Consider the following 23,907-nt stretch of genomic DNA (forward strand, 5'->3'; position numbering starts at 1 on the left):
GTGTGTGTGTGTGTGTGTGTGTGTGTGTGTGTGTGTGTATGTGTGTGTGATGAGCTCCCTAACAGTGGAGGTAAGCAAGCAGAGAGATATTGCAGAAGACTCCATTGGAATGGTGGGGGGCTGGTGAGTCAGGGTAAGTGAGCGCACCATGGGCATGACGGAACTATCCTTTCAAAGCTAAGACTCAGGATCTTAAGATCAGTTTTACAGTTTTGAGTTACAAGCATATCCATGCAGGATAATCCACCTTGTTCCACTTAGGGAAATGTCCAGCTCAGACATCAGTTTCCTGCTTACAGGTCCCTCAACAGCTCAGTCCTTCCCCAAAAGTCAGGTACTGGGCAGCAGGACTCCTGAGATGACTGTTCTCTCCCTTCCCCTCTCTCCTTGGAACAATTCCCAATTCCTTGAGCAAATGCCATCTTACTCTTTGAGGAAGCCCCACTACTTGCTAACTTTCAAAAGAAATGTGCCTTTAACCTAAAAACTAGATGCAGGAATTTTTATTTTTATTTTAATTACAACCTATTTTATCGTAGTCGAAAGACCTCATTGAACTAGTGATGAGGCAAGAAGGTAAAATGATGGGATTTTCCAAACCTGTGGCATTTGAGATGAAAACAAGTTGCTGAGCAGACAGGAAGGAAGAAATGGAGACAGGAGGCTTCCACATAACAGCTTTCAGGTGGAGTGATGGTCATGTGGTCTCATGAGCATGGTTATAATTATCTGTATTCACTCTCATGGCTTAATTCCAAAGTGCTCAATTATCACTGTCATGTAGCTGAGAGGGAAGAGAATTCCTATTCCTGGCTGATATCATAGTCCAGCCAGTATAATTTTTTAAAGATTTATTTATTTATTTTAGAGAGAGAGCATGAGTGGGAGGGGTGGAGGGAGAGGGAGAGAGAATCCCAAGCAGACTCTGTGCTAAATGTGGAGCCCCATGTTGCTTAAATCTCACAACCCTGAGATCACAACCTGAGCCGAAACCAAGAGTTGGATGCTTAACTGACTATACCACCCAGGTGCCCCCAGCCAGTATAATTTTTGAAGTAAACTGTGGTCTTAAGGAAAAAAAAATCGGGGCGCCTGTGTGGCTCAGTGGGTTAAGTGTCTGCCTTTGGCTCAGGTCATGATCCCAGCGTCCTGGAATCGAGCCCTGAGTAGGGCTCTGGCTCAGTAGGGAGCTTGCTTCTCCCTCTCTCCCTCTCACTCAAATAAATAAATAAATAAACAAAATCTTAAAAAGGAAGAAAGAGAAAAATATAAAATAAAAGACTTTGCCTTTATTTTTTTCCAAAAAGATTAAAGAACACTTCTTCAGCATTTGCCATGTAGCAAGGGTTTTACATGCATCACACCGCTGAGTCCTTGCAGCCATTCTGTGGTCCCCCAAAGGGGACATGCTGACTTGTCTAAGATTACTCAGCCAGGAAGTGGTGGCAGGACCGTTCCTAATGTCTCGCAGCTGACTGCCTCCTACTGCGTTCAGCCCTCCCCGACCCACGCCTCTGTTGTCTGCTCCATGAGAAGGGGTAATTCCTGCCCTAGCTGCTGCACGATGCATGAGCAGTCAGACCATTAGCTGCATGTCTCTGAGAGAGGGTGGAGGACAGGAATTGGGAGAATCAAGAGGAAAAATCGTTTTGAAACCTAAACAGTGCTACTGAATTTTAGGGAGTATTGGTAACTATTGCTCAGTTTATTTTTTTGTCTTTAACCCTGAATTCTCCTTTCAGTTTTTATTTATTTTATATTTACTTAAGTAGTCACTGTACCCAACGTGGGGCTCGAACTCATGACCCCGAGATCAAGAGTCAATGGTCTTCCGACTGAGCCAGCCAGGCACCCCTACTTGTTTACTTTAAATATGCGTGTAAGTTGTACTTGTCCCTCTGGAATCTCCCTCCACACACGCCTCCCTCCTGCGATGTGCACGGGAGGTTCGTCTGTACAGGCTGTAGCCCGCATCCATTGGACACTGTCAATGCCCTGACCTCCCCCACTTCAGTTCTCCCCGGGCTCTCAGCTGCTGGCACCAGCCTCTTTGTGGCTGAGGGCTTTTCCCACACGAGCCCAGCCTGCCAGCCTGGCAATCCCAAAGTACCAAGGAATTTCACACGCATCCCCAGGAGCAGCCCTCAGCCAAAGATGTGGGTAGAGGCATAAACACCTGACTCCTTCACCCTTCGGTGGAGATGTTCTGAGGTGTGTGTTTACGTTGTCCCCCAGAGCTTCTCTGTGGGACTAAAGCTCCAGTCACCCACCCGGACTGCCCGTTTAACAACCCAGCCTTATTGGTCGCCTCGCCTTCCCTGTATCAGTTCCTCACTCTACTAGTGTTCCCTGAGCCTCTCCACAGATGATTTCACTTAAACCCTCATCTTATAGTCTGCTTTGGAGGGAAAACAAGAGGAGATAGGTTTCCTTGATGTCTGACCTCCTGTTGGGTTCAGCTAAGGGGCACGTGGCAGCAGGAGATAAGGCATTTTGCATTCTACCTTCTGCCCTAGGGATGCCAATGCTCGGCTCTGTCCTGGACCCAAAGGTCCCAGCTCCTGTCAGGGGGCCCTCTTCACATTGCCCTGACTCCAGGTTCCAGTAAGTGCTCCCTCCCATTAGCCCTCCAGACCTCAGGCCATAAACGGCACCCTGCGTTTACTAGCCCTGGGGTGCTGCAGTACTCCTTGTGATTACACTCCACTACACTCCCACTTTTCAACAAAAATACGAACTCAAAAAGATGCGTGCCCTGCCGTGTTCATTGCAGCATCATATACAATAGCCAAGATATGGAAACCTAAGTGTCCATCGATGGATGAATGGATAAAGAAATTGGGGTGTGTATACAATGGATATTATTCAGCCATAAAACAAATGAAGTCTTGTCATTCGTGGCAACAAGGATGGACCTCACGGGCTTTGTGAAGTGAAGTAAGTCAGACGGAGGGAGACAATTGCCTTATGATCTCTTCACTTACAGATATGTCCTGGAATGTCCTACAGGCAGAATCAAAAAACAAACAAAAACAGAAAAGCTTCCCTGGGAGGGCAGAAAGATTCTCAGATGAAACACTGACAGCTCAAAATCTAAAAGGGCTCCCCAGAAATGAATTGGAAGAGGCAACCAAGAGGCACAGAGAGGAGTGTGGGCGAGACTGGAAATCCCAATCACCCAAATATAATAAAAGAAATCAACTTGGTGCTCATTAGGTAAGCTAGAGATCCAGTTTCACTCCAGACAAACCGCTTCCTCTGTCTGAACCTGTTTTTCCACGTGTAAATGAAGGAATTAGACTAAACTTGGTGGCCTGATAACAAATACTAGCAATGTAATATGTTCTATGCTCTACCCACTTTAACTTTCATTCACTTGTTTTACTTTCACAGCAAAGGATAAAGCTTGTTTGGAAGAGCCCTTGACACCATTCCAAAGGGGCTGGGCTCTCCCACACCAGCGTCCCCTTCTCAGCCCGTGCTGGAGCTCTGAGGATCTGATCAATGTGTTTAGCAACGGACTGGCTCTTTCTCTGGGCCTCTTGTGAAATATACTTTCCTGTGTGGTAACCATCATGCTTTGTGATTTGGAACAAAGTAAACTAGAGACCAGACAAGTTGGTTTCATCCCCTTCTTTTAAACATAAAAGCATCTGATCCTTTCTGTGACGTTTTTATTTTGACCTCAGTAAGAAGAAACAGATCGTCTTGATAAAGAAATAAACTCCCAGTGGCTGAATTCAGCCAAACCATGAAATGGATTATTCTCTGACCCAACATGGGCCTCTGTGATGCATGACTCCAAATCACCCTTCATATGGCAGTCTGTGTGCATGACATGCCCGAGTTGGACATCGGGACATCCTGTAGGCTCTACCTTCAAAATATAGTCAGAATTTCTGGTCCATGGCACGGTCACATCCCACCTGGATTACTGCAGTAATCTCCAAACTGATCCCTTGCTTATATCTTTGTCTTTCTATAGTTCATCCTCAAAATAGCATCCAGAGTGACCCTTGTAAAATGTAAGCTAGACCATGTCACTGCTCTGCTTGAAATCCTGCAATGGCTCCCTACTGCCTTCAGAGCAAAAATACAATGTCCTTAAAATGCCCTTCAAGACCCTACATGAGCTGAACCCCCCACCTTACCTCTGAGACTTCATTTCCTAAACTTCTCCCCCTTCCTCACTCCTTAACAGCCCCTCTGCTTCCTTGCTGTTCCTCAGTTATAGAGACTTTGCCATCCTCTGCTTGGAAGCCTCTTCCCCCAGATAGCCACCAGCCTACTTCCTACCTCCTTCAAATATTTGCTCAAATCCAGTCTTCTCACCAGGCCTACCCTGACCACTCTATCTAAAACTGCAATCTGCCTCCCTTCCCCTATTTCTTTCTTTCTTTTCTTTCTTTTTAAAGATTTTATTTATTTATTTGACAAAGAGAGAGAGCATAAGCAGGGGGAATGGCAGGCAGAGGGAGAGGGAGAAGCAGGCTCCCCACTGAGCGGACAGCCTGACATGGGGCTCAATCCCAGACCCTGGGATGATGACCTGAGCCGAAGGCAGATGCTTAACCAACTGAGCCACCCAGGCATCCCCCCCCCGACCCATTTCTTTCTTTACCTTCTAAAAGAAGGAATTGCTCAAAGTTCAAAAAGAATTTTTTTTTAAATTCATTGACTTCTATCCGCCAGCAAGTTCTAGATGGTTGAAGGTAGTATTCATCCACTCACCAAATGCCTATTGAGTGCCTCCTGTGTGTCAGGCACTGAGTTAGGCTAAAATTCAATCTTCGATTCTATTTTAGTCAAATCAACAATCAATACACTGGTGGGTCTTCTAGAAGCCAGGTTTGGAGTTAAGTGGTGAACAGTGTAGAGATGGAGGTCCAGCCAAGTATAGTGAAGGCAATAAACTTGGAATGAAGACCTGTGTTCAAACCCTAGCTTTATCTCTAACTTCCTCTGGGGTCTTCCCAAGTCCCTTCCCTTTTCTGGGTTGGCTTTAGTTCATCTTTACAGTAAGGAGAGTGGACTAAATAATCTTTAAGGTCACTTCTGGCTCTACTGTTCCATGCTTTTACCCTTATTTCATGAGAGCTAATGTGAGTTCCCAGGAGTGAGTCGGCAAACAAGTGGGAGGAGGAAATGAGTGGAGTGCATGGCCATGAGCTGTCTGTCCCTTATGAGCCAGCACTTCAGGGGCCAGAGGTCTGTCTTAAGCACCAGCAGCAGTTGGGTAACAGCTGCAGTGGTTAGCCGGTGGTCGCCCTGTGCATCCTCTAGCTGAAAGAGGACACCCAGCTCATGTCTCCGCATCCTCAGGAGAGCACAGAGGAAGTGTTCCATGGGGCCACAGAAGTGACATCAGCTTTCCATTGGTCTACTAAGACCAGAGAAGGGAGAGTGTGGAGGACAGGCTTTGCTTTGGCTTGAGTGTGCTTGGGAAAATCCCGTGGAAGCCAAAGGGAGAGCACTCTAGAGATGTGAAACTCACATGCCTCAAATGGGAAGGATGCCATCCCAGCAAACTTCCAAGGCAAAATTGAACAGACTATCCATTAGTATCCCACTTACTCTTACATTTGCTTTCTTCCTTTTTTTTTTTTAAGATTTTATTTGAGAGGGAGAGACAGAGAGACAGAGAGAGCAGGAGAGAGAGAGAGGACACGCAGGAGCAGGGGGGAGGGGCAGAGGGAGAGGGAGAAGCAGGCTCCCCCGGGGAGCCTGAGGCAGACGCTTAACCGACTGAGACACCCAGGCGCCCCTTCTTGTTTTTTAAGTGTTGTTAGAGGAGCAGCTGGTTTCTTACTCAGCTGCGGATATGAATTAACAGATGCAGCATGAAGCTGGGAAGTTCATTTATGAAATGAGAAAACATAATACTGCGGCACCTGGGTGGCTCAGTCAGTTAAGCGTCTGCCTTTGGCTCGGGTCATGATCCCAGGGTCCTGGGATTGAGCCCTGCCTCAGGCTCCCTGCTTCTCCTTCTCCCTCTGCCCCTTCCCCACCCACCCCTGCTGCTTGTGCTCTCTCTCATTCTCTCTCTCTCTCTCCCACTCTCACTCTATCTCAAATAAATAAAATCTTTTTTAAAAAAAGAGAGAAAAGAAAATGGAATACTGTACCAGGAATCAGAAAACCTGGGGCATATTTCTTTAACTCTCTGGATCTCATTTTCACCATCTGAAAGATGCAGGGATTAAAGTGGGATCTTTCCGGTATGTGATGATTCTAAGTCATCCAGTCTACTACACCAGGATGCTATCATAGGCGGGAGACAGCAAACTCCAACCCATGCCTGCTGCCTGTTTCCGTGAAGTCTGCAGGCACCACTGAGGCAGGCTGGCACTATAAGCCTTGGCAACCAAGCCAGGCGTCCTCCTGTGCCCCTCTTTCCCTCACTGCTTCCAAGGCCTGCCTCCCAGGCCACGAAGGCCTGTGCCTTACTGCTGCCCGGGGCCCATGCTGGTAGGGATTCTGCTACTGGTGACTGCCAGTCACTGAGCAGAGGAATCTCAGTCTGCCCCAGTTGAGACGGCCAGGCTCTCTTGGGAGGAGAGAAGGGCGCCCAGATACAGGTCACTGGGGAAGAAAGTTAAACTGAACAGGAAGGCAATCTCTCTCTCCTGTACCCCTTTACCCCACCCCCTTGCCACGGGCCATTCTCCCTCTTTGCTGGGAGAAAGTCTCCGAATTGGGGCAACGTGTGCCCAACATCCTGCAATGGACAATCCAGAGAGATGGAACAGAAATTTTCTCTCTTGTTATATAGTACATAATATCCTTGACTTTACCTCTTGGCCTGCGAAGCCCAAAATATTTGTGATCTGGCCCTTTACAGAACAAGTTTGCCAACCCATGAGCTATAGGGTAATCTGTAAGATGGTGGAGTATGGAGTTAGGTGACCTGGGTTCATCCACAATCCCATTGGCATGACCTTGGGCAAGGTCCTTAACTTCTCTGAGCCTGTTTCCTCACCTGTAAGACTGAGTTCATAGTGATAGCAACTGCCGCATGTATATGTATGTTAGATGACTTGCGAACAATAACCCATCAGGCAACGTGAGCAGATTTAGCAATTTGTGCATGCGATAAATAGTCCCAGATGTATGTCATCAAACAGAATTTACTGAGTCCCTATTCTGGGCCAGGCCCTTTGCCAGGCCATGGTCTGGAAGGAAAGACAGATTTGCTGAGAAAACAAAGACAATGCAGTATGTCAGTTGCTCTAACAGGACACAGCTGTGGGACAAAGGCGAGTGTGTCCAAGTCCCTCTTTGTAGGTTCAGACAAGGTTTCACTGATGAAATGAACCTTGAACTGGCAAGCAGATGAAGGTTTTATCTGGCGGAGGGAACTGCACGTACAGAGGCATGATGGCTTACATGAATTGCACATTTTTGTTGGTGGCTCAGCAAGAGTTAGATAGGCCTTGAGTCTAAGTAGGAGGTGTTTGGAAGATGAGGCTGAAGAGGTAGGCAGGCCCCAGGGTCTGGGGGGCCTTATATGCTATCCCAAGAGTTTTGGGGTGTCTCCTGTAGGTGTTGGAGAGCCACTGGAGAAAGCTGAATAACAAAAAAGGATCAAGATCAAAACAGGGCTTTCAGAAACATCGCTCTGGCTCAGTTTGGAGAGCAAACCCAGGAGCAGTCAGGAGGCTGCGATACACTCAAGAAAAAACTGGTGAAACCGAATGAAGGCAGTGGGCAATGAGAAGGAAGAGAGGCAGGTGGCTGGGCTGTGCAGGAGGCAGGACTGAAAGGCAAGAGCCGCCCAGGAAGTCCCCAGGTTTTTGGCTGGGGCAGCTAGGTGAAAGTAAGAACATAGCTACAATAGCAGAGGTGGGAGATGGGGCAAGGTAATTCGCTCTGGAAAAACAATTCCGAGTTGAGTCTGTGGCCACGCTCCCAGAGTGAAGACACAGCAGCAGCCCTCCGCCCGGTTTCCGCTGCGGAAATAAGCCAGAGCCAGCACCGCCACCACGTTTCCCAGGCAGCGCCCTTCAGGGGGCCCAGGAGGGGTCTGAAGAAACAGGGGACCTTTCTCTTCTCCCTCTGTTCACTTACTATGGCTTTTAGGTGAGTGTGCAGATTCAATGCAGGGACACCTGTGGTTAAGGCAGTCTTCTAGCAGGAAACCCAAACGAGAAGGGTGACCCAGGCAGATGGCCAGCACCGGTTCAGACTAGCCCTCCAGGATTCTTACTTTGCGGAGGACCCTGAGCCTTTGATGTGGGGGCTCAATTTCAGGCCCTCTCTGAAAGATCTCGTCTGACCAAAGTGTGACTAACTCCAGTTTTTTTTTAGTTGTTATTGTGAATTTACTCTGAAGGATTCTTTAGAGAAAGGAAAACCCTTTTGGGTTTTTCATATTTGGAATAATCAGGGACCATTTCTTATATGTGCCTCGTCCTTCATAGTTTACAAAGTGCTTGCTCAGTCATGGTGATTTGCTATTCACCTCAAAACAGGGACTATTCTTTCCATTCTATGGGTTATAAAACAAGTCTTGGAGGTGAAAATGGCTTTTTCAAGATCCCATAGCTAGAAAGCGTAAAATTATTCACCCATATTTGATAATATTCCATGTTGGCAAAACAATGGGGAAATGGGAGTTTCGGATACCAATGGTGAGAGTATAAACTGGTCTGGTCTTTTCACGAGGGCTCCCTGCCAATCAGTATTAAGTGTGGTTACCAGTTACCTGGCAGCTGGGTCCCTATCTTAACTTCAACTCCCCTTAGACAACAGAGCTTGCAGGCAGGGAGCTAGCTGGAAAAAGTCATCCAGTTGAAAGGAAGGTCAGTACAAGGGCACGTTATCAAGCTGGGTCACCACTGCATGCAACTAGGGCTTGATCCTGCTGGTACCCTCTAAAGATACACCGAGAATGTCTAGGAGAAAGAAGAAAGGGGCATTTATTCACAGATTCCCACCCTACATTGGTCAATGATTGTCCCATAGAATGTTCACTCTTTCACACCTGCAGCTTTGCCAAGTGGATTCCCAGAGGGATCCTAAGGAGGTATTCATGTAGTAATCATACAGTTCAAAGTAAAAACGTCTGGGGAGGACCTGGGCCCGGGGACTGGAGTTGGCCCTGGGACACAGATCTCCAAAGTGAGGACTAATTTTCAGAGTCTGACAGGTAAGGCTCTGTGGAACCGGAATCATGGAGAATAGAATCCAGCCCCCGAAGGTGTGGAGAGAGGCCCGGCAAGAGATAGGCAGGATGCCTTAGTTTTCTGCCATTGGAGACTTTCCATATTCCATAGCACAGGGGGCAGAAAACATCTGATAACCTGCAAGGCAGTGCTACCAATGCTCAGAAAGCACAGAGACAAGGCCTGCCATGCTCAGGCCTGGGGCCAAAGACAGAAAGTTAAACAAGTGATTATGAAAAAACAGCGGTTCTCCAATTTTGTGGGCATGAGACTCATCTGGAAGCTTAATAGAGATTTAGATTTCTGGGCCTCACCCCCCAAAATTCTAATTTGGGTCTTTTTATTATTTTTTTAAGATTTTATATATTTATTTGTCAGAGAGAGATCAAGCCCAAGCAGGGAGAAGGGCAGGCAGAGGGAGCGGCGGGCAGAGAGAGAAGAAGGCTGCTTGCCAAGCAAGGAGCCGATGCCGGACTCCGTCCCAGGACCCTGGGATCATGACCTGAGCGGAAGGCAGACGCTTAACGACTGAGCCACCCAGGCGTCCCTTAATTTGGGTCTTGATAAGGGCCTGGAATCTGCATTTATAACAGTAATTCTCTGTGTAGGTGATCCAGGGCCTCACTTGAGAAACACTGCCCTAGGGCCTAGACTCAGCCCTTTAAGGACAGGAACTGTCTCATTTCTCTCTGATTCCCTCCCCAGTACCTGCCACATAGGGACCAGGTAATTGTCCATTGAATTGAATTTTTCAAAAGCAGTGCTCCAAAAGGTATGTTTCATGTGGAGTCAGCTTAAGTCTGTAGCCTCTCTCTACCTGCAGGCTCTGGACAACAAGAGCAAACATAGACAAGTGGGATTCCATCAAACTAAAAACCTTTTGCATAGCAGGAGCGCCTGGGTGGCTCAGTCAATTAACTATCTGCCTTCGGCTCAGGTCATGAAGCCAGGATCCTGGGATGGAGCCCTGCATCCAGCTTGGGGAGCCTGCTTCTCCCTCTCCCTCTGCTGCTCCCCGTTTGTGCTCTCTCGCTCTCTGTCAAATAAATAAAATAAAATCTTAAAAAAATAAAAAATAAAAACTTTTTGCATAGCAAAAGAAACAACAGAATGACAAGGTAACTTACAGAATGGAAGAAAATATTTGCAAATCATATATTTGATAAGGGGTTAATATCCAAAATCTACAGCAAAATAAATAAATAAATACCCCAATTTAAAAATGGGCAAAGGACCTGAATAGATAGGTCTCTAAAGAAAACACAAATGAGGGGCGCCTGGGTGGCTCAGTCGGTTGGTTAAGCGACTGCCTTCGCTCAGGTCATGATCTCAGGGTCCTGAGATTGAGCCCCTCATCGGGGTCCCTGCTCCGCGGGAAGCTTGCTTCTCCCTCTCCCACTCCCCCTGCTTGTGTTCCCTCTCTCGCTGTGTCTCTCTCTGTCAAGTAAATAAATAAAATCTTTAAAAAACAAAAACACAAATGACTACCAGATATATGAAAAGGTGCTCGATATCACTAATCATCAGGGAAATGCAAATCAAAATCACAATGGGGCACCTGGGTGGCTCAGTCGTTAAGCGTCTGCCTTCAGGCTCAGGTCATGATCCCAGGATCCTGGGATTGAGCCCAGCATCGGGCTCCCTGCTCGGCGGGAAGCCTGCTTCTCCCTCCCTGACTCCCCCTGCTTGTGTTCCTGCTCTCGCTGTGTCTCTCTCTGTCAAATAAATAAATAAAATCTTAAAAAAAACAAACAAACCACAATGAGCTATCACCTCACACTTGTTAAAACGGCCATTATCAGATAAAAGATAACAAGTGTTGTCAAGCTTGTGGAGAGAAAAGAGAACTGTTGTACACTGTTGAGGGAATGTAAACTGGTACAGCCTCTACAGAAAGCAATATGGAGGTTCCTCAAAAAATTAAAAATAAAACTATCTTATGATTCAGTCGTTCCACTTCTGGGTCTATAGCCAAAAGAAATGAAATCAGAATCTTAAAGAGATAGCTGCACTCCCATGATCATTTCACCATTATTCACAATAGCCAAGATATGGAAACAATGTAAATGTCAGCAGATGAATAAAGAAAATGTGAGATATAAATATTTACACAATAACTGAAATATAAATGTAATATAAACATAAATATATAAATATATATCTCCTGCCATTTGTAGCAACAGGATGAACCTGGAGGACAGTATGCTAAGCGAAATAAGCCAGACCCAGAAAGATAATATTGCATTATCTCACTTATATATGGATTCCAAAATAGTCAAACTCATAGAAGCATAGAGAATGGTTGTTGCCAAGGTCTGGGGGGAGGAAGAAATGAAGAAATGTTGGTCAAGGGGTACAAAATTTGTTACACAGATGAATAACTTCTGGAGATTTAATGTGTAACAATGTGACCATAATTAACAATATTGTATATTATATCCTTGAAATTTGCTAAGAGGGTAGATCTTAAGTGTTCTCATCAGAAAAAAGAAAAGAAAGAAAGAGAAAAAAGAAAGAAAATGGTAACTATGTGAGGTGATGGATATGTTAATTAGCTTGAGTTCATTATTTCACAATGTATATCAAATCATCAAGGTGTTCACCTTAAATATATATAATTTTAAGTTGTCAATTATACCTCAATAAAGCTGGGGGAAATATGCTAGAGGCAGTATGCATAGGAGTAATGCATGCAAGCTCTGGAGTCAGAGTCTGCTGCTATTTATGAAATCTTAGACAAATCATTGTAATTCTCTGAGCCTCAGTTTCCCTCGGTGCAAAATAAAAGATAGGACCTGCCTTTTGGAGTTTTTGTGAAAATTAAATGAGACATGTAAAGTTTTGTCACAGCGCCTTACATTCAATAATTATTCAATAGATGTTAGCTACTATTAATATTCAGTTCCATTTCTTTTCAATCACCAACTCCAATGTCAGACAGGTAAATAATACATTAGTACAATGAGAGGAGCACAGAACTGGGGGCAGGTAACCTGGTCTCCAGTCTCTGCTAGGCCGGTTCTAAGTGGTCATTTTATATATCTAAGCCTTAGTTTATGCACTAGAAAAAATGTAAATGACATCTAGCAACACTGTTCACGCAATGATTTCATTCCTCCATTAAACAATACTTATTGAACGCCCACAATACAGGCTCAGTCCTAATTCTAAGTACTCGAAACCTGGAAATGAACGAGACATGGCTTCTGTGTGGAGGAACTCACAGTCTTAAGAAATTTGAAACGAGATAATGTCTGTGAAAATTTCCTACAGGTCAGCGACAAAACAGTCAAAAGAAAGTGCTGGTGTGACTCTTAACTTCCCAGTTCCCAAGGCACTCTGTCCCTGAGACCCTCCATTTACCCATCTACCTTCTGGAAGTCGGCCTGGAAGGTGAGGGCAGGAGAGGCAGTTGTAAATAAAACAGAAGAACCGCCTTTCTTTCTGGAAGAAACAAAGAAAAGGAGAGCACTGGCCTGTCTGGATGTGATCTGTGATTGCGTACTTAATGATAGGAAAGGTCGGACTTCGTCCAGGTAACAAACGCTCACTGAGACGCTGGGGGGTGAAAGCGGCGATTCCCCAGCTGCGCACGCGCACTGTGACTCTCGGCCCGCGCCAGACCCCACCAGGTCGGAAACCTTACGCAAAGTCTCGGACGAAAGACGTAGGAAAAGCGGTGAGGCAAACGCAGGCTCTAGGATCACGTGACGCGGCGAGAGCGTCGTTGACTCCTCCCCCTCCAAGATGGCGTCCTTGCTGCAATCGGAGCGGGTTCTCTACCTAGTCCAGGGAGAAAAGAAGGTTCGGGCCCCGCTATCGCAGCTTTATTTCTGCCGCTATTGTAGCGAGCTACGGTCGCTGGAATGTGTGTCTCACGAGGTAATGCAGTCGTCCCGTGAAAAATGTGTATATGTTGGGGGAGAGGGGGGAAGGGTTCGTCCTAGTCACCGCGACGGGCGGGTAGTCATTTTCCTGGCTTGCTGATTGGTTATGTCTCTCGTCACTCAGATTTGCTGTTTGATTTAATTTGCTTATAATTTGTCATTTGGAAAGAAGGAGCGGCCTTGGGTGGGGCGGAGCGGATCTTTTGGTTCTAGAGCGCTCTCGGATTGGACAAACCTGACTTTATGGACCCTGGCGGTCTCCTGGGGTGTTTGGTAATTGGGTGGGTTATTCAGGTCACTTGAGGGGCGAGATACTGTCTTTCCATGACTGATTGTAGGGTGGAGCCGATAGGCATTTTCATTCATGCCCCTCCCATCCTGGAAGTTCTGCCTCTACTTTGGCCAGAAACTGGGCGTTGCTGTGTTTTCTGGCTCAGGCCAAGGCCTGCAGCAGGGAAGAGGTTGGGTTGGGGCGAGTTGGGTGAAAAGCGCTTAGAATAAGGTCTGTGGTGAATAAGCTCAAGGCGCTTTTCCAGAGGGTATGATGCTGTCCTTCGGCAGGCACAAGTGAGCGTTGGACGTCGGATTGCTCAGAACGTAAAACGCCCCACCGCATCAAACAAACAAAAAAACAAGTAACAAAATCCCCAAACTTCTACAGCACTTGGCACATCTTGTTCATTCCGTAAGCTTTGGGTTTTAAAAGACGAGAAAAACATAAATCCTGCTGTTGAGTGACTCAGTCTAGTTAAGGAAAAGCTGCTGGTAACAGTTGCTGCTTATTCAGTGCTTTCTGTATGCCATGTGGTTTATGTAAACTCCTTTAATCATCCTACAGGCCAATAGAATGGATATTAGTTTAAAAAAATGTAATTAAAGCAACAGACAGTGTTTGCCCTAGGTCACACAACCAAAACTTTGGGGGTGGCAGGGAGAACCAAGATTTGAAACTCAACAGCAAATCAGGATTTGAAACATGATTCAGAGAACTTCATTGAAAATCCCTGGACTGTTAAAAATGCATATGAAAATGTGTCCTATACTGTAAGCCATTTTACACATTATTATCAATAACAATTTTATTGGGTGTATTTTTCATAATATTAAGAATAGTCACAGAAAGCAGTTAAGTAATAAAACAAGAGAAAAATCAATGCCATATAATATACACGATATTTCTTGTATTTTTTTCTCTATTAGCATTTTCTCTGTTTGTATCTCTTTAGCAGGTCCTTTGTCTTTTTAGATGCTTTCCTGTTCCAGCTCCACTTCCACCTCCAGAATATGTTGGAATAGATTCCCACTTGATGGTCATTAGAGAGCTCAGTCTCCATGATTTCTAAGGATATCTTGAGCTAGGACATTCTGTCTTACTGCACCTTTTACAGACTCATGTGTACCTCCACCTGTGAAGTGGAGGCCATTTAGGGTTTGGGGAAGGATGAGGCTGGTGAGGGCTGGAGGAGTCCAGAAAGTTCTAATGGAGAACCTGGGATTGGAGTTGCACATGAAGGGACAGGCAGAATTTGAAAAGAGCCACAAGAAGGAACAAATTATAGTTTGCCTTTTATGATGAGTAAGTGCAAATATTAGTTAGCAATACTGTGTTTTATGTTCCTGGAGATTATTTGAGCAGCGACTTTATTTTTTCAAAGGTGGTCCTGTGTATAGCAGATGATGAAAAAAGAAGCCAGTTTCTCTCATAGTATTTGTATTCATTTAAATCTGTCTTTACATCTGTAGGTGACTAGAGTTCTAGAATTGTCAAATAGGATCTACCTACATTAAGGAAAATAATTATTCAGAGCTTAAAAAATACAGTGGATTTAATTTTCTTCTGTGTTTTTGAGTTAAATACAATAAGACTTGCTAGTTTAGTAGTTTAATTTGCCATTTAAAAATCTCTAATCAGTTGGCTAAAGCTGATTTTGTAAATGTTAATTTATGCTTTTGTGAACATGTAATACTTTGGTAATGAGAAAACTTTTAAAGTCTCCCTTAACAATTTAAGTGTGGTCAAGTTATTACAGTCCATTAAAGCTAAACAGTATAAAAGGATGGAAGGGTATTTGATCACAGCTTCACAAATTGGGTTATTTTATTTATTAGTGTTCATTAGATTATCATAGAGTTCTTCTTTTCCATAGGCAACTTTTAACACATTATTACATAAAATCCTGATGAAAGTAAACAGGTAAGATCAGAAAGGAAAAATGGAAGGGTTTTAGGAAATACAGAGGATAAGAAAAAGCATGGTTGAAGAATAAACCCTAAGCTGAAAACAGTCTAGGTTCTTTGGCATATCAGTGGCCTCTCACCCTCTGCTGCATTATATTTTAGAATTCACTGTTTGGAGTAGATGTATATACAAGCTAGACTGAGTGCCTTTTCCTCTGATTTTTGATTTCTTGTTTCTTTCTAGGTGGACTCCCATTATTGTCCCAGTTGCTTAGAAAATATGCCATCGGCTGAAGCCAAACTAAAAAAGAATAGGTAAGATTGGGATCCGTTTTTTTTCTGTTTTCCTCAACTATTTTTTTACTAGCTGGTAAGAAAACACATGGAAAGTAACTCACATTTTTAACTAGCTTGTTTTCATTTTTTAGATGAAATGTCCTTTGATTTTTTTAAATTAATTTTCTATTTTAGAACAGTTTTAGACCTAAGAATTATTGTGAGGATGGCATAGAGAGGTCTGTGTACCCCATACGTCGTCTCCCCTATTGTTAACATCTTGTATCAGTATAGTCTATTTGTCTCAATTAATGAACAACATTGATACCTTATTATTAAATAAATGCTTCATTTTATTCAGGTTTCCTCAGTTTTTCCCTAATCTCCTTTTTCTGTTCCTGGATTCTATTTAGGATACCCATGTTATATTTAATACTCATGTCTCTTTAGGCTTCTCTTGTTGTGACATTTTCTTAAACTTTCCTTGGTTGTGAGGACCTTAAAAGTTTTGAGGAGTACTGGTAAGATATTTTGTATAATATCCCTCAATTGGAATTTATCTGATGTTTTTCTCATCAGCTGGGGAATGTGTTATGGGGAGGAAGACAGCAGAGGTAAAGTGCATCTTTCATTACATCCCACCAAGGGTACATACTGTCAGTGGAACTTATCACTGTTGATGTTAGCCTTGATGACCTGGCTTGAGCTAGTGTTTGTCAGGTTTCTCCAATATAGAGTCACTCATTTTTCTCTTTTTTTAATACTGTACTCTTTGGAAAGAAAACACTCTCATAGCCGACACTTAAATAGTGGGGAGTTATGTTCCCCCTCCATGAGGGTTCTCTACTTAAATTATTTGGAATTCTTTTGAATGGGAGATTTTTTCTCCTCCCCTATTTATTTATTTAATCATTTATTTAAAGCGTGAATATTGATTTTATACCCTAGGATATAATCCAGTACCACTTTATTTCTTTGCTCAGGTTGTTCCAGCTTTGGCCATCGGGAGCTCTTTTGGTAGACTCCTATATCCCTTTGACGTACCCTCATTGTTGCGTGGGTTGTGGGGTGGGGGGCGCTGTTCATTCATTTGAGCATTTTCTTATTTTTTGGTCCTACAAGATACTCCAGGCTCATCCCAGGACTCGGCCTCAGTCCTTGAATTAGCCATTTCTCCAAGGAGCCCTGGTTCCTTTTATTGGAAAATGGTATTAAAAACCAAGATCTGGGTAGTAGGTGTGCTCATTGTCACTGGGTGCCATTTGGTTTTTAGCTTAGCATGTAAGTCCTTTGCTACCAATCATACCCTTACACCTCCATGGCTGTGAACCACCATGACTTTTCTTTCCTGAACCCGAGAACTAGCTCCTAATAAGCCAGACACTGTTTCTTTGTGTGCTCTCCACACATTAATTTCATCATTTAATCCTTAAACTATCAGTGAGCAGTGAACAGTGGGTAGATACCATTATTATCCTTATATGAGGATGTTAAGGCAAAATATCGCAGATAATTAGAGTCGTAGCACAGAGCTTCAGGGTAAGTCCAGGGCTAAGAGTGAAATCTTGATAATCTCAGATGGTGAAAAAGTTACAAGTAACAAGGCACAGGGGCCCCGAAAGAGGAAATGTTGGCTGAGCATTAGGAAGAGTAGTGCCTAAGGAGAGAACAGAAAGCCCCGAAAAGGCACTGCTCCTCAACTGTTGCAGTTTGATAGCATCGTTTGGTTTCTGTGTCAGCTCTCTGGCACAGCAAACAAGCAGTTATTTTCCAAACCCAATTTCACAGCGTATTATATTATTGCCTCTAAGGTTTTCATTGTGCAGCTGCTCTGTCCTGTCTGAAGGCATAAGCGGTGACCTCTCTCTGTCTCAGAAATCTTTATGGTCTGTACAAGCCTAAATAGAGTCTGAAATAGTTAAATCCAGACTGTTTAACAGTGATGTTCTCTGGAGTAGGATTGGGTCAGGCTCTAATTTCTTCAGGAACTTTGGTGATGATTACATTTTTAAAAAAAGTAAATAAACATACAATACCTTTTAAATTTTAAAACAAGATTTTAATACTTTTTTTATTTCTTTTTCGTTGAGAGACAGTCCTCCCTTATAGTTCCCTCTTGAATTCCTAACACCTAGAACAGTGTGTGGCACATAGCAGTTGCTTGATGAATATTTGTGTAATGAGTAACAGTGGTGTTGTGTTATAGGTGTGCCAACTGCTTTGACTGTCCCGGCTGTATGCACACTCTCTCTACTCGGGCAACAAGCATCTCCACACAACTTCCAGATGACCCTGCCAAGACCACCATGAAGAAAGCCTACTACCTGGCCTGTGGATTTTGTCGCTGGACATCTAGAGATGTAGGCATGGCAGACAAATCTGTGGGTGAGTCAGGCGGACTTCAACATGAGATTTTGTGAAATTGGTAGTGTTAAAATTGCCCACAGATGATTATTTCTGTTACCTGTTGGAAGGCAGGAGCTAAACTCAGAAGTAAATCATCTGTGTTTCCAAATTCTCACATTTATGGACTATAATGTTTCATCTAAGACTGGGTAAACTATTTAGTTTTCTTAGAGTTGGTAAAATAGCATTGGTAAATCTGACACTTTTTTAGAATCAAAATGTTAATGCTCTTCATAAAACATAAACACTCCTGATGATGAAAGACACCATGAACAAATTTAAAAGATAAAAGTGACAAACTAAGAAAAATATTTGGGTCATATATAACAGGCTAAAGATAAATAACCAAAAATGAAGAACCCTTATAAATCAAGAAAGAAGCCCCAAAGAAAAACTAGGCAAAAGATAAGAAGAGCTGCTCTCAGAAGTGGAAATAAAAATGATCAATAACCAAAATGTGTACATGGAAGGGCTCACAGTCGGGTTAAAATGATCTTTATCTTGACTCCAAACTCCTCCAAACCTTGCAGATTCCATGGAAAGACCTTAACCTTTCATAAAGTTACAACTCAAGTTTGTGTTTCCCTCCCCTGACATTTTTTAGTCCTTTTTTTTTTTTAAAGACACATTTATTCAGCGTCATGATCAGACTATTACATTTAACAATCAACAGTATGGGTGCAAAAAAAAAAAAAACTACATTAAAATCCTTCGTTGGAATGCTTTACACTTTCCACAGAACTAAAATAACCTGTTACACAGTCACAAATACAGTCCTCGATTTTTTGCCCATACACATGATTATTGTCTAAAACATGTCTTCTTTGTAGCAGCTAGACCCTGCCACCACTGTGCTTGGCTGAGTTCACAAATCTGTTGTAACCTGTAGCTCCCCAGTCACTTCTCTGGCTCTCCTCTCCTGCTAAGCTTTGTTTCCTGGCAGTGATTAAAACCTTTTGCCACTGCCGTAGCTACTGCTACTGCTGGAACCACCACAGCCACCTTGGTTTCGTGGTTTGGCAAAGTGTTGGCTTCCACCACCATAGGGGCCGGAGCTTCTGCCTCCAAAATTTCCTCCTTTCATGGGTCCAAAATTTGAGGATTGATTGTTGTAATTGCCAAAATCATTAGAGCTTCCGCCACCTCTGAAGTTGCTTCCATCATTACCAAATCCGTTATAGCAATCCCCACTGCCACCATAGCCACCACCACCTCAACTGCCACCAAAGCCACCTTGACCACTGAAGTTCACTACACGACCAAAGTTGTCATTCCCACCAAAACCACCTCCATGACCACCACCAAGTTTCCAGAACCACTTTGACCTCTGGCTGGATGAAGCACTAGCCATCTCTTGCTTAGATAGGGCTTTCCTTACTTCACAGTTGTGGCCATTCACAGTATGGTATTTTTGAATGACCAGTCTTGTCTACAGAGTCACAGTCATCAAATGTTACAAAAGCAAAACCTCTCTTTTTGCCACTGCCTCGGTCAGTCATGATTTCGATCACTTCAATTTTTCCCATACTGTTCAAAATAATCTCTTAGGTGATATTCTTCAGTGTCTTCTTTAATGCCACCCAACAAAAATCTTTTTCACAGTTAAGTGGGCACCAGGTCTTTGAGAATCTTCTCTTGAGACAGCCGTCTTTGGTTCCACAACCCTTCCATCCACCTTGTGTGGCCTTGCATTCATTAGCCCTTTCTTTTTATTTCGACTCTTTCTTTGAGTATCCATAAATTGCCTTGTATGATTAATACAAATTAAAACTTCATTGATTTGGCAAATTTTTTAGATCTGGTAATAATCAAGTGTTGGCAAGAGTATGGCAAAATAGTTCTTTCATCTCCTACCACCTTGGAGAGCAGTTTGATAATTATTAAAATTTTATTTGTATTTATTTATTTATTTTATTTTTAAAGTATATTTATTTAAGTGAGCTCTACACCTAACGTGGGGCTTGAACTCACAGCCCCGAGATTGAGTCACATGCTCCTCCCACTGAGCCTGCCGGGGACTCCTATTTTTTTTTTTAAAAGATTTAATTTATTTATTAGAGAGAGACCACGAGTGGGAGGGGCAAAGGAAGAGAGAATCTCAAGCAGACTCCATGCTGAGTGTGGAGCCCAACTTGGGGCTCGATCTCACAACTGAGATCACGACCTGAGCCGAAACCAAGAGTAAGACACTTAAGTGACTACACCACCCAGACACCCCCCATTTTTTTTTTTTTCCAAACTTGGGACTTGAACTCATGACCCTAAGATCAAGACTCAAGCTGAGATCAAGAGTTGGACACTTAACTGATTGAGCCGCCCGGGTGCTCCAAAGTGCCCTTATTTATATTTGTTTTTATTTTAACAAAATAAATGGCATTTTATTTATTTATTTTAATTCTAGTAGAGTTAACATACAGTGTTACATTCGTTTCAAGTGTACACTACAGTGACTCAACAATTCTGTACATTACTCGGTGTTCATCATGATAGTGTACTCTTAAAAACCCCTTCACCGTTTATTGAAAATAAATTGCTTTTATCCTTCTGCCCAGCATTTCCATATCCAGATATCCTGGAGCATTAAACATATGCTCAAAGACACATGTATTTACATAAAATGTTTAACAGTAAAACAGAAAAATTGTGTGTGTGTTTTGACCTAAAGACCACCTAAGGCACTAACTACCTTTCCATCATTTGAGCATTTCAGGGTGGAGATTGCACTTACCTTTATTAAAGGAAACTTCCTTTATTTATTTATTTCTTAAATAGTTTATTTAAGAAACAAAACAAATGAACAAAGAAAAGAGACAAAGAAAAACAGATTCTTAACTATAGAGAACAAACTGATGGTTTCCAGAGAGCAGGTAAGTGGGGGGATGGGGGAAATAGGTGAAGGGGATTAAGAGTACACTTATTTGAGCACTGAGTAATGCATAGAATTGTTGAAACTATATTGTATACCTGCAACAAATATAACACTACACATTGGTTATACTGGAATTTAAAAAGTAATTAAGTTTTTAAAAAGTCCCACAACGAAAAAAAAGAGTACACTGATTGTGATAAGCACTGAGTAATGTATAGAATTGTTTGGGGTTTTTTTTTTAATTGTTGAATCACTATATTGTACACTTGCATCTAACACTGTATGTTAAAATAAAAGCATATTCATGATAAAAAATAATAAAATACATAAAAATAAAATGTTTAAAAATAGATCTTAGTAACTATCTAGGGTGAATTCTCCAGCTTTGTCCTTCTTTAATATTATGTTGGCTATTCTTTTTTTTTTTTTTTTTAACATATAATGTATTATTTGTTTCAGAGGTACAGGTCTGTGATTCAGCAGTCTTATACAATTCACAGCACTCACCATAGCACATACCCTCCCCAATGTCTATCACCCAGCCACCCCATCCCGCCCACGCCCCACCACTCCAGCAACCCTCAGTTTGTTTCTTGAGATTAAGAGTCTCTTGTGGTTTGTCTCCCTCTCTGATTTTGTCTTGTTTCATGTTTTCCCTCTCTTCCCCTATGATCCTCTGCCTTGTTTCTCAAATTCCACATATCAGTGAGATCATATGATACTTGTCTTTCTCTGATTGACCTATTTCACTTAGGATAATACCCTCTAGTTCTTTTTTTTTTTTAATACCCTCTAGTTCTATCCATGTCGTTGCAAATGGCAAGATTTCATTTTCTGATGGCTGCCTAATATTCCATTGTATATATATATATATATATATATATATCACATCTTTATCCATTCATCTTCGATGGACATCTAGGCTCTTTCCATAGTTTGGCTCTTGTGGACATTGCTGCTATAAACGTTGGGGTGCACGTGCCCCTTCGGATCACTACATTTGTATCTTTGGGGTAAATACCCAGTAGTGCAAATGCTGGGTTGTAGGGTAGCTCTATTTTCAACTTTTTGAGGAAACTCCATACTGTTTTCCAGAGTGGCTGCACCAGCTTGCATTCCCACCAACAGTGTAGGAGGGTTCCCCTTTCTCCGCATCCTCGCCAACATCTGTCATTTCCTGCCACCATAGCCACCACCACCTCAACTGCCACCAAAGCCACCTTGACCACTGAAGTTCACTCCACGACCAAAGTTGTCATTCCCACCAAAACCACCTCCATGACCACCACCAAGTTTCCAGAACCACTTTGACCTCTGGCTGGATGAAGCACTAGCCATCTCTTGCTTAGATAGGGCTTTCCTTACTTCACAGTTGTGGCCATTCACAGTATGGTATTTTTGAATGACCAGTCTTGTCTACAGAGTCACAGTCATCAAATGTTACAAAAGCAAAACCTTAGGTTTTGCTTTTAATTAAATTAAAAGCAATTTAATTAAAAAATTAACCTTGTTAATTTTATCCATTCTGACTGGTGTGAGTTGGTAGCTCATTGTGGTTTTGATTTGTATTTCCCTGATGCCGAGATGTTGAGCACTTTTTCATGTGTCTGTTGGCCATTTGTGTGTCTTCTTTGCAGAAATGTCTGTTCATGTCTTCTGCCCATTTCTTGATTGGAGTATTTGTTCCTTGGGTGTCGAGTTTGATAAGTTCTTTATAGATTTTGGATACTAGCCCTTTATCTGATAGGTCATTGCAAATATCTTCTCCCATTCTTTCGGTTGTCTTTTGGCTTTGTTGACTGGGAAACTTCCTTTATTTTTTCATTTCCGGTACTCCATGGTTAACATCAGAGAGTAGAAACTCTGTATAGTCAGTTCAAAATCTTGAGTTGCTATTTATTTTTTATAAAAATAGTGGCATTGCTAACTCCCCATTGTCTTTTATCTTTCTGAAATTTTATTCAATTTTCTGAAACTTTTTAGGCTTGGTAAGAATTCCCATCTTGGGGGGAATCTGAGTGGCTCGGTTGGGTGTCTGCCTGCAGCTCAGGTCATGATCTCAGGGTCCTGGGATCAAGCCCCACATTGGGCTCCCTGCTCAGTGGGGTGTCTGCTTCTCCCTCTCCCTCTCTGCCTCCCTCCTGCTTGTGCTATCTCTCTCTCTCAAATAAATAAATAAAATCTTTAAAATTTCATCTTACTAGTCTATGACGAAGCCCATAATGAACTCATTATGTCAGTTGACATAACTAAAATGAAGATGGACTTTAAGTAAAAACTTGTTATAGATGATTACACAATTTGGAAGTAAATATGGGTCAGATTTCTTTAGATTCAACTCTCTTCTTAAAAATTTAATCCTTGGGGTGCCTGGGTGGCTCAGTCGTTGGGCGTCTGCCTTCGGCTCGGGTCGTTATCCTGGGGTCCTGGGATCGGGCCCTGCATCGGGCTCCCTGCTTGGCGGGAAGCCTGCTTCTCCCTCTCCCATTCCCCCTGCTTGTGTTCCTGCTCTCGCTCTCTTTCTGTCAAATAAATAAAATCTTTTATTTTTTTATTTTTTTTAAAGATTTTTTTTTAAGATTTTATTTATTTATTTGACAGAGAGAGAATGAGAGAGAGAGAGCACGAGAGGGAAGAGGGTCAGAGGGAGAAGCAGACCCCCTGCTGAGCAGGGAGCCCGATGTGGGACTCGATCCCGGGACTCCAGGATCATGACCTGAGCCGAAGGCAGTTGCTTAACCAACTGAGCCACCCAGGCGCCCCTAAATAAAATCTTTTAAAAAAATAAAAAATTTAATCCTTGAGTCTGTTGTGTTTGCTCTTTGGTTTAGAATGCTTGAGTTCTTGGTTGTTGCTCATTGGTGGATAGATATTTCCTGAAATGTGATTTTTATTAGAAAGAGTCTATAGCATCTTTAGATTGTCAGTAAATATTTGTGTGTTTTAATATCAGGGTAGCAAGTAAGTTGTTTGAATTTGCTTATGAATGTAAGTTAAATATGAAGAACAACCTCAAAGTGGCAGAGTATGTATGCCTCAGTGAGTTGAAGTGTATTTTTTTTGAAGTGTATTTTTCTATGTTTGTATTTTGTCTCTTATTGTCAAGGTAAAGAAACAAAGCCCAGAA

At 42.8% G+C, this 23,907-nt stretch overlaps 1 protein-coding gene and 1 long non-coding RNA gene across 2 annotated transcripts in view; one reads left to right on the top strand and one right to left on the bottom strand.

Annotated features, from left to right (window-relative positions):
• Positions 1 to 12,654, bottom strand: part of LOC141372367 (uncharacterized) — an 18,283-nt gene extending 5,629 nt beyond the window's left edge. The window contains exon 1 of the long non-coding RNA XR_012377563.1: positions 12,536 to 12,654. This is a non-coding gene — a long non-coding RNA (uncharacterized lncRNA). The remainder of the gene's footprint in view (positions 1 to 12,535) is intronic.
• A 217-nt stretch (positions 12,655 to 12,871) lies between these two features.
• Positions 12,872 to 23,907, top strand: part of DCTN4 (dynactin subunit 4) — a 33,463-nt gene continuing 22,427 nt past the window's right edge. The window contains exons 1-3 of the mRNA XM_025867234.2: positions 12,872 to 13,046; positions 15,474 to 15,544; positions 17,712 to 17,890. Of these exons, the coding sequence (XP_025723019.1) occupies positions 12,912 to 13,046; positions 15,474 to 15,544; positions 17,712 to 17,890 (385 nt within the window). The 5' untranslated portion in view covers positions 12,872 to 12,911. The remainder of the gene's footprint in view (positions 13,047 to 15,473; positions 15,545 to 17,711; positions 17,891 to 23,907) is intronic.

This window comes from Callorhinus ursinus, unplaced genomic scaffold (assembly GCF_003265705.2).
Source record: "Callorhinus ursinus isolate GAN/ISIS: 27379988/994484 unplaced genomic scaffold, GSC_fseal_2.0 scaffold3, whole genome shotgun sequence".
NCBI lineage: Eukaryota > Metazoa > Chordata > Mammalia > Carnivora > Otariidae > Callorhinus > Callorhinus ursinus.